This window comes from Dioscorea cayenensis, chromosome 16, assembly GCF_009730915.1.
Source record: "Dioscorea cayenensis subsp. rotundata cultivar TDr96_F1 chromosome 16, TDr96_F1_v2_PseudoChromosome.rev07_lg8_w22 25.fasta, whole genome shotgun sequence".
Taxonomy (NCBI): Eukaryota; Viridiplantae; Streptophyta; class Magnoliopsida; order Dioscoreales; family Dioscoreaceae; genus Dioscorea; species Dioscorea cayenensis.
Window position 1 is genome coordinate 21575067 of NC_052486.1, and position 11285 is coordinate 21586351.

At 35.6% G+C, this 11285-nt stretch overlaps 2 protein-coding genes across 2 annotated transcripts; both read right to left on the reverse strand.

Annotated features, from left to right (window-relative positions):
- Positions 1–26: 26 nt before the first annotated feature.
- Positions 27–1689, reverse strand: LOC120278635. The gene is made up of 5 exons (XM_039285369.1): positions 1207–1689; positions 1041–1122; positions 706–954; positions 379–598; positions 27–297 (listed from the first exon to the last, which is right to left on the reverse strand). Exons 1-5 carry the CDS (start codon positions 1687–1689, stop codon positions 27–29), a joined length of 1305 nt encoding a protein of 434 aa, XP_039141303.1.
- A 946-nt stretch (positions 1690–2635) lies between these two features.
- On the reverse strand, positions 2636–10972 carry LOC120278990. Its single transcript, XM_039285801.1, is given in 17 exon segments — positions 2636–2940; positions 3019–3115; positions 3775–3849; positions 4043–4108; positions 4790–4846; positions 5195–5390; positions 5650–5864; positions 5866–5913; positions 6611–6666; positions 6878–6975; positions 7480–7517; positions 7597–7711; positions 7968–8026; positions 9334–9367; positions 9691–9764; positions 10582–10665; positions 10743–10972. Coding segments are annotated over 16 exon segments (1482 nt in total). The 5' UTR covers positions 10947–10972; the 3' UTR covers positions 2636–2940; positions 3019–3052.
- Positions 10973–11285: the final 313 nt, after the last annotated feature.

Sequence of the window (11285 nt, forward strand, 5' to 3'; positions counted from 1 at the left end):
AAATTACTCGTATTTTGACAGAAGATTCAACAGCAGATGAGCCTCCATGAGATCTTCCAGGTGTTGATGCCGTCAAATGACTTGCTCACACTAGAGATCTTCCGTGCTGTCGTCTCCCTTTCCTTGAGCATCTTTTGTTCAGCGTGTTCCTTTGTATGCCTGATCTTTCTATGCATTCGCATTATCGCTCTCTCCCGCTGTTTTGCCAGCTTCATCTCCAGCCTTTTCATCTCTATCTTCGCCTTCTCCATCTCCTTCCTTTCCCATTCTGCGATCGTAGCCTCTTCGTTCCTCAATCTTAATTCAAAACATTCATCTAGTGTGATCAAAACACAAATCATGTAATAATAAGATTGAATGCATGGGTAAAACATTAACCTGTTCAAGAGTTTGTAGGTTTTCGCCTCCTTCCAAGCATTGAGCTTAGCCTCAACTTCAGTCCTGATATCCGTGGCAACGACGATTCCATTCATCGGCCTGTCCCTCGTCGGCCTAAGTCTCTCTTCTTTCTCAACAGTGATCTCATTTTCAGAGTTCACATCATATTCTTCACTGCCTCTACCACCACTACTGCTTCCAGTGTAATACTCATCATCATCTGTGTATGTCAATCCAATCCATTCATCTTCAGCTATATATATATTTATACATGTAAAAGAAAAACTAGTTAAATTGAATAATGAGAAACGGTAGCAAATAGTTAACCTGCAGAGAAGTGTGAAGACTGAGTTGGTAGAGGGAGGTGATGGTCTCCTTTGTTACATCCCTTATCTTCTTTCTCTTCAACCAAAACAGGCAACATTACTCTCCCACCATCCTCACAGTTAATGTCTCCCATAATAATCTCCTTGTCACACTGCAAATACCTACAAGCTGATCTAGACAACCTACTTGCAGCACTCCCATTGGACTTTGGTGTCCAACTTTGCTTCTCCACACCACCTTCACCACCCTCTTCAATAAAACAAAACCAACTTTTAAGACCAAATGAATCAAAGAAACAAGAAAAAAGATATAAAAAAAAAAACCTGATATATCACCTCTGATGATCTTGTGAAGAGGAGAAACTTCATCTCCTACCACCAACTTCTTGCAGCAGCCATTAGCCATGACACAGATGCTCTATAACAACCATCATACACATCAACATATATATTCAATATATATATACACACAGAGACATATAAACAACTAAATTAAAGAAACCTGGTGATCATCAGGATGATGATGATGATGAGGAGGAGGAGGAGAAGGAGAAGTGATGTTATGAAGGAGGAGATCAGAGGAAAGAGGGCTGCAAACAGGAGAAGGAGTGGAAGGACGCTTGTCATCCAAAGAAGCCAAGCTGAAAGCAGGGCAACTGGCGAGAGAAGAACAACATGCATTGTTGTTATTGTTGTTGTCCTTGTTGGCACGTGAAGTCATGTGCATGAGGAGGAAGTCAGAGCTGGGAAGGCTACGAGTGACGGTGGTTGTATCAGGCTCCGAGTCGGAGACGGTGGTTGACCAACGGAGATGGTGTTGGTGTTGAGGGTGAGGGTGGAGATGATGGAGACGCTTCCGGTTGCTGCTGTGACATGTTAAGAACGCTGCTGCTGCTGCTGCTGCTTTGGATTTTGAGACTCTTTCTTGCTGTTTTTCATTCTTCTTGTTGTTTTTCTTCTTGTTCTTGTTAACCTCTTCCCTCATTGTCATCTCTTCCTTTCTTCTTGATTTTCTTGATTTTTGCTTTCTAGAGGGAAACAATGGAGGCAAAGTGGGAGGGAAATTAATAGAGAGGGAGAGAGCATGTGAGGAATTGAATTCAGTATTATATAAATAGATGATAGAGTGAGCGAGTGTGACCTTGTTAATATAGGCCAGGTAATTAGGGTTAGGAGGTTATGTGTGTGTGTGTGTGCGCGCGCGTGTGTATTTATATATATGATTACATGACAACAGACACGTGCGTAGGTGTGTCATGCATGTTTGTGTGTATGTGTGTGTATATACTATATATATGACTACGTGACAACAGACACGTGCGTAGGTGTATCATGTGTGTATGTGTGTGTATATACTATATATATGACTACGTGACAACAGACACGTGCGTAGGTGTATCATGCATGTTTGTGTGTGTATGTTTAGAAAAAGTAAAGATTATGAGTATACATGTGTGTTGTATAAAATGTGTATGTATGTGTGTGTTTGTTTAGAAATAGTTAAGATTATGTGTGTGTATATATGTGTGCGTTATATAAAATGGAAATCATTTAGCTTGGTTCCAAAACTCGGTTATTCATTGGTCTTTCTCTATGATAGTCTGACATGTGTCCCTCATATCATATTATTTTGTAACATGTCATATTGTGATTCCCTATTATAATCTGACATGTGTCCCTCATGTTATTTTATAACATGTCAGACTGTGATGGTAGAGAAGAAGAGAATAAGAGATAACTTCATATCAAATATGTATATATGTATGAGATGGAGAAACCGAACTTATATTCGTAGGTTATTATATATAATCTCTCTTTACGTGGTTGGGTGTACAGGTGGAGGGGCAAAGATGTTTCATCGATCATGAGCCTTGTTAACTCCTGTTTTTTTAATAAATATATTTAAATAAATAAATAAGTGCAGAGGAATATTAGCAGCAACAGAGATCAAATGTTTATGATTGTACTGATGGGGGAATGATATACATCTAGTTTGTATCAAATCTCAACACAACACAACACAACACAAAAATGGATGCTTAGATTCAGACTCATGAATACAAAAGACTATATATTTTTTGTTATTTATCCATTTATAGCTTTGCTGCAGGTCTATAACTGCGAACTATTCTTTGATGCTATATATGCACTTCCTCGTCACACCTACGATTGTATAGCTGCAAATAAGCCTTTACATGATGCGAGAGTGGTGCAGTTTCTCGCCCGGGGGAGGGAACTGGGAAATTTTAAAGCATGAAATTTAGTATGGAGAACATTAAATGATACGAAACTATATTGAAGTAATTTTTTATACCTGCGATGACTACGGATATCAGACCTGAGTTGGACTATTCCTCTTCCTTTTGTTTGCGGTTTTTGGAGGAAGCAGCAGAAACACCCTGTTCGATACACTGCAAACAGAAAAATATGCAGAGAGAACATGAAAGGTTTGTATTGTTTAGAGGACTGCATGGATGATCTTCCTCTTGGTTTTGAGTTTTTGAGTTAATAATAACTTTCATTTGTTCAGTTGAAATCAAATGTTCGGTAAAATGACATACTGTAAATTAGTATAAACCATGTTATAGGAAATAAGCATATCCATGGCTCATTTGAATGCATAAAAAAATCCCACAGTAATTGCGCTCGGAGACCATGAGCACATAGACGTGCAGGGATCTTATCTATCCTGCTCAGGCAAGGCCATAAATCCCATCTAAATTAGTCCACCGAAAATTATTAAGCATTGAATGGTGGACATATTTGTTCAATCAAATGAAACCCACTCCAATGCACTTGTTCAAATCTTCGTCACTCTACTAAAATTTTTAATTGACATAGAGAAATAAGGTTTACATAATTTTCTAATCTCAAAAGCCAATAATATTTATTTCTGCCTCAATGACCAAAAGTTGTCATAGATCGAAATATATATTTCAGATTTAATTATTCAAATTCCATCTATGGTGCAACTACAAATGAAGTGTATAACAAGTGATTACAGAGGTCAATAATCTGATTAACTGTTGATAAATGAGCTCATCTTTACTCTGGCCAAGAGATAACATACCTGAAGAAGATAGTTGTGGAGTGAATCTAGTGTCTGCGTGAATGTTGTTGCAGAAATATTGACCACCGTCAGGCCCTACATATGATCAGATGTCAAATTCAATGAACTCCATAAGCTGATTTAAATTTTAATGTTCTTTTTGACCTCAGTTATTTACGGACACACTGAAATACACTTCAATCATACATATAAACTTTGTAGATACTGAAACAAGACAAGGAAAGTAAATTAACACAACAACCAAGACAGAGCTCCAAGATAAACTTACCTGTGCTTCGAAGGAGCAAAGATAGTCCTGAATTGTTTTAAGATTGCTTGTGAGCTTTTCTCGATCCTGCAAAAAATGATAGGAAAATTAGCACATTATGCCTAGGTAAGTAAATAATTGACTTGTTTTCGTTACATAAGTACCTAAAAATTAATCTCATAAATGTGGTATCAAATAGCACATGAAGCATATGAAAATCATAAGGAATTTGACGTGGATTGATTATTAATCAAGCATATGGCAAAAAATATGATAACAAATAACAAGCTGGGGAAAAAGAGAAACAAAGCAGACAAAAGATGAAAAGGGACCAGATGACTGATGATTCTGGAATATTTATAAACATAGCACCTTCTAAGCAACTGCCAGATGTAGCCCCCTCAACAAGGAGAGCACAAATTGACACATGCGTCAAAATATAAAAAACTCCTCCCAAATGAGGAAAGGACAAAGTGATTTCCATAATTTTCTCATCCATGGAGTCATCAGCTAACTGCTAATATCCAACTACTTAGCCTGAGGTATTGCCACTATTTTCTTTTTTTGTCATGTGGCACCCAGAGCACATGAAAATACCTGAGTTTTGCATGAATACACTCTAAGGTGGTACACCTTATATGCGTTGCTTCCCAAGTTAGCATGGACAAATACTGAAATTAGTGCAGCAATAACTTCTGGATTTGAAATTCTAAATGAGTCTTTTGTTCAAAATAAGGTAATAATTGTTATGACCAAGCTATTCTCTACCTGCAGAATGCATTTATCACCAAATGTTCGTGTAGATATCCACTCTTCAAGTAATGCCTGCATCAAACAAACCACTAGGTCAAACAACTTCTTAACAGAAATATAACAAATAATTTCCTAATTGGATCAACTTTAAAGATAATACTATTCTGCTCCAAAATAAAACCTTCAACAATGGTTTTTAATTCATAATCAAGTATCTGTAAGATACTGTTCAAGAGCCTCACATGAAACACAAGAAAAATATTTAATAGGAAGTGAACTCAATCTTATTGACCTAATAAGTTGGCATTGTTCCACAATCTACGTAACAGGTCCTCTCAGATAAGGTCTTGCCATGCAAAAAGGAACCCCCAAATAAAATATTAATTACCCCTATTGGTAAGGAAGAAAGAGACATCACACCTTGTGATCAAATTCTGCCATCTTAAGAACTATAGGGACAATTATTGGCTCTGAAGCAGACTTTTCTATCTTTGGAATATTGCTTGCTTGCAGATCAGAATCTTTGTCACCTTCCCCAGGAAGTAGTTCTGCAACAGACCCTTCTTTCTTTCCCAAATCACTACCTTGTAAATCCCGAGTCCTTTGAAAATTTCCCCTGCCAGTCGGGAAAAAAGGAAATTTTAGAAGAGGCAATCAGACTTGATACAATCAGATATCTGTTGTTCAAAGGCCTTAAAGAAACATAATAACCAGGATCAAATATTGGAAGTGCAAGAGGAATAAACAATATGACAATCTCAAATGACGAAAAGGCCAAAGAAAGAAAAAAAAACCCCACTAGCTCCAAAACAAAAAGAGGAAAGAGGAAAATGTTAGTGATAAACAGGAAGCCATAAGAAACTTAAGAGGATGACCTTGAAGCTCGTGAGCACTTTCTTTCAAAGCCAGAGTTTCTTGGAGACCAGCATCTTCTAGGGCTTTGTGAGCACGTTGCTCCTCCACTATAGAAACATGACTGCTTATTCTCTACATGATCTTCATTTGTGGAAACATTTTCTAGACCTGAGACACTTATAGATGGATCTTCTGCAGTCCCAGCCCCTCCCTTTTTATGTGAGATCTCCTGACTCTCTATTCCCATCATCCATTAGATAGATACTTGGATCCAGGTGTATTCCCTATACAAGAATACCGAAAATAAAGCTCAAAAGCAAGTCACATTTATGCTAGACACACGAAGGATTCATTAATGATAATACAGTAACATATCATACTCCACCCTACAATTGTAACATAAGGTGACATTAACATCTGGATAAGATATCTAAGATATTGTTTAAACTAAAGATTTAAGAATCCAGAGCTTTTATTTGCCAAATCAGTACCTACCCTTACATCAAAGAACAAACCATAAAATAATCTCCAAGAGTTACACTTTTAAGGGATCAGCAGTGATATAGGAGGAATGCTCCTAAACCACAAATGGAGATTTAGGAGGCACACATGGACCTCAGGGCTAGAGATAAGATTTCCACCTGTTGCTGGCTACTATAACAACGAAAACCAAGGTCTCTGAACTGTTCTCAAGCAGGACTTCTACCTAAGGTAAAGGATACACTGTTTTGATTTTCTTTTCAGTGATACAAAGCATAGGATTTGAAATAACTACCCTACTGTCAAAAGTGGCATCTTATGAACTAGCTAGTAGAGGGACCAAGCAATATAATGATTTATTTTTCTTCTTTCCATCATTTGTCAACCATATGAAAAAAGAAAAATTCATGATGCTGCAAAATGTGGATTATTTTGAACAAAATAAAAAGATCATAAATATGACCCAGTTCAAAATCACATAAAATAAACAGATTACCAGACCTCAATTATTATCGGTTTCCCATCTTTCATAGCTTTCTTCAGATCACCAGCCAAACCTAATGGAGAATAGATGAAAGCTGATAAACCAATAATTTACAGAAAGCAAAATTGATCAAGGAAAGGCATGTGAAAACCTTGGCTATTCTTTTAGCCAAAGTAAAACCAACTATTTTTCAAGTAAGATGAGACATCGAACAAATAAAAAACTATCATATCAACATGGTGCTATGATTTGATATCTGCAGCAGAGATGATAAGCTGAATTACCTTTACGTACAATTCGGCATTCCCTGCAGAATTCAGTAATGAGTTCTTCAGAGGAGTTAAACTCCCGAGCCCATACTGGTGTAGATGCTAATGGGGCACTGCACAAATCTTGAATAGTTAACACATCCTCAGATAATAACATATTTATTTAAAGCTTAACCAAATGGACATATCCATAAGAGATAAAAGGAATTGGGTTTCCAAACGGTCTTATTTCTTTCAACTTACAGAAATTGGAATCTTTCTAAACATGAAAGATATTCTTTTATCACTTGAGACAAGGTTACGAATGTTAAAACAGGAAAAGATGAAAACATCGCACTCAATATTCTAATATTATTATAAAGATATTTGAAAGAGAAGGGCACAATGATGGCTCATTCTCAAATACAAGATGGAGATGGCAAGCATTTCATCCAGAGCATGATAACATTAAAAATTACTTCTTTTCCCTTGGTTTCTTTATGTACAATTTCACAATCATTCAAGATAAATAGTGGATCAAAATACTATCTAACGCATTAGGTTGAAAATCATTTCTTCTAAGAAAACAGAAAGCCTAGTAGGATGAGAATTCAAGAAGAAATTACAGGATCACTTACTCTGTCGATGTGCGTAGTAATTCATACACCATGTCAGTCTGTCATAGAAGAGAAAAATTAGTCCAATATAACAACAGCATTTCATCAATGTAGAAGATACCATTTAGAAGGGTCTACCTGTAAAACATTGGGCAGATTTAACCGTTGAGCAAGCAGTGTGGCGATTGTGGATTTCCCAGCACAGGCAGTACCACATACAAGAATGACTAATGGCACTCTCTGGTGATGGAATCTAAAGTAAAAAAACCAAGAAGAATTCCTATTATTGCTATTTTACACATAATTAATGTTTTCTTTAATCAAACAGAAATGTAAGGAAAAGATACAATCTTCACTTTAATAAAAAATGAAACAGACTTGAAATTACTTAACATGGAGGAAAATGTCTCAAAAGATGATAAATATGTCTTGCTTAATATTTTATCAAACAAAGTTCCCACCACGATGGTACAGCATTTTGATATGGTTTAATACAAATTGTTACTTACCTGGTCATCATCTTGTAGCGATTAATATATTCCTCACCAAAGCCACGGCGATCCATAAGCTGTAAAGGAAATGATAAATGCCAATGAATATGGAGCACGTCCATTATATAATATTTATCAAATTCTGGTGCTCTTACAGTTCACAATTACTATTATTTAATTCAAGCAAGGCAAGATGGTCAATCAGCTTTGTCTTTCAAGCTTTAAATAAATAACTACTTTTCAACACGTAACTACTTAACAGACAGACAGACATACATTTACAAGAGGAATTTAATGGCATTGAAAGAATTCTCAGTGTTCTAATTCTGGAAATAACCTTAAGGAAATTTAATGAAGAAAAAGAATATATTCCAAATTCATAGTAATAAAAACCTATAAAGAGGGTTATCCAGATTAGTTCTATTCATGCAAGCACTTTCTAATCCATAGAAAGTCCACAAAGTACAGAAATGTCTCCATATAGTTTGCTTCTAGGTATTTCAAAGGAAGGAAAGAGAGGTCATAGCATAGGATAAAATATAAGAACTCTTCTTTTTGTTGCACCAACAGTTAAGCAAGAGAGAAACATCCTCCTGCCTCCCTTCTTTACTGGGATTTTAGACTCAACCCACATTCCCAACCGAAAAGCTCTCAAACAATCCCACATATAAATCCCCATCTCTATACACCTCTATGATTCCACCACCACCATGGCCATCACTCATCCATTTGAAATCTGCCAACCAGTGTTTTACCACGCCCAGAACACCCTAAACATAGTAAAATGTTTCCACCTCCCACAGTTTATCGGGTCAATCCATAGAATACATGACCACAATATCAATTGATTATATTATTCTCAAGTATTCCTCTTGTACTTTGTCCTTGTGCGTCCAAATGGGCATTGAAGGTAATATACTGATGAAAGAGAAAGAAGAGCAACACCTTTATACACTCAAGGCTATTGCAGTAGAAAATGAATCCATATACAAATCCATATGATTGGCCAAACAGCAGCACTACAAAACGGATGCAACAACAATCATGTAACAATAATAGAAGAATCAAGCTAGTTTTTTATGTAAAAAAGGCATCAAAGAATGCAAGATAAGTTCTGCTTCTTGTATTCACACTTCTCTATCAACACAAAAAAATAAAAATAAAAAAAGGGAAGTGCAAAAAATAATATAATAAAATAAAATAAATAAATAAATAAATAAAATAAAATAAAATAATAAATTATTATTATTATTATTGTTATTATTATTATTATAATAAATAAAGGGAAGAACGTAAGATGCATAGCTAAAGATTGACATCCCTATCTGTTTATTGAAGATCAACAACTTAAATATATGAAATAGTAAACAGAACAGAACATTACCTTGAATAAATTTGCTTCTAAATCTGACTGTGAACTGCAAAATATTATAGCATTGTAAAAGGTAAGAAAACAAATAATTTCACAAAATAGTACAGACCATTTTATGCTTTTAATTAAAAAAATAAAAAAATCTAAATTTGTTGTTGAATTAAGTATTTCCTTCTAGGAGCATGTTTTGCTCTAAGCATCAAATCAGATACACAGGAGCCAATGCTTCCTTCCTAAAATACCAATTAAGAACCTCATGAAATGTCTCTCCAGAAACACAAAAGATACAGGAGATCAATATGTTAACTCCATTTCTAAACTTTTCTAAGTTATTAACAAACAACATAGAGAATAGAGAGAACAACATACACATCAAGAAGGCTGTTGTCTACAAGCAGCTTTTTGAGTTCAAGAGCAATCTTAACTGCAACATGATTCGGGATCTGAAACCAAAAGCCAGTACAATGATTAACTTCCATAATCAGAATTTTCTATATGTTCTCTTACAAAAACCAATAATGTCAAAATTTATTGAAGTAAAAAATGAAGAACTTTTAGAATCTCTACATTGAGCATGATCACAAAGAAAAACTTCTTGTAAGAATATTAATACCTAGTAAACAAGGCCATGAAAAAAATCAAAATATTCCTAGATTCAACTGATCACACTGTAAAAAGTTAATTCATAACCTTCAAAGAACAAACTAGATCAACTAAAGATTACGATTTAACCAAAATAGTGTTCTTGAGCTCTAAAGACATACCAGTCCACCATTTCAACGAAACTTTCAGATGTAGCCACACAATACACACAAAATTATGACAGGAACATGGACAACCCCAAATTTAGGGAATGAGAACATTGCTTTCTCTTTTGTGCAAAATGGACTTATACCAGCATAAGACACTAAACACTGTCTAATAAACAAGTGGAGTTTCTAATATTACTTTCTGAGATCATGCACAGGTTAAATAAATTTCTTTAAATCACAACATAAACAAAATCTGCAACATTTCATTACATAACATAAAAAATATCTAGTATCGAACCATCCAAATCCAAACTACAATAAAAGGAAAAGTCACTCAAATGATATCATCCAGTTCAAAAACCTATCAAAACAATCCCAGATTTAGTCCATAAAAGACCTAATTTCTCAAAAAACGCCAAAAGACATCGCTATAACAATCAAACTAACTCAAAAGTTTTCAAGAGTGGTCAAGATCCAAAAATGACAGCAGAGAGGAGCAAACAGTCACCTTGGTAACAGTCAACATCCTGCTGAGAAGAAATCTCGAAAGCACATAGTAATGATCCGCATTATCACCGAGCCACACTTTCACCTAATCAAAATCAACAAAAATTCCAATAAAAAATCACCATTTCCAAACCTTCTCTTCCCAAATTTCAAGGGTTTTACCTTTACGAAATCGTATTTGGACGAGGCGTTGCGGGTGGACAAACGGGAGCGAGGGAGAGACGGGGAGTCAGTACCACCGTCAGGCGAGTCTCCGGCCGGCGGAGTAGAGGAGACGATGAGGTCCTTGCCCTTCTTAGTGCCGCGAGCCATCAAGGAATCAACCTCGTCGTCGCGATCATCGCCCTCCATGGATGCACTCCCCATCGGAGCACCAGCTCTTGAACCTCGCTCCTCAACAAAAAACGCTTTTATAGATCACTCTTGAGACCGAATCTCAAAGCATGGTTGGTAATCTCAAAGTTTATAAATTTTGTTTTAAACATTTATTAGTATAAGTGCAACCCAATAATTATTGTTTTTTATTTTCATTAATTGAATGAGTCCAAATTAAATTAAAATTTACTTATATTAATTATTAATAATAAATTAAATTATGATTAGGCTAAAAAAACATTTTGGTGTTGGGGTTTAAGCGAGTTTAACTTGCTTGGTTCTTCAACCAGGCAAGTCCCTGGTTTTTTTACTGTTTGTACAGTGAAAAAA

What these genes read in the sequence shown, in the direction of transcription:
- LOC120278635 (XM_039285369.1), bottom strand. Translation starts at nt 1,689, where the DNA reads ATGAGGGAAGAGGTTAACAAGAACAAGAAGAAAAACAACAAGAAGAAT. An exon ending in ATCATCCTGATGATCACCAG is followed by an intron (nt 1,123 to 1,206) that starts GTTTCTTTAATT and finishes TGGTTGTTATAG; the next exon opens with AGCATCTGTGTCATGGCTAA. An exon ending in GTCTTCACACTTCTCTGCAG is followed by an intron (nt 599 to 705) that starts GTTAACTATTTG and finishes TGACATACACAG; the next exon opens with ATGATGATGAGTATTACACT.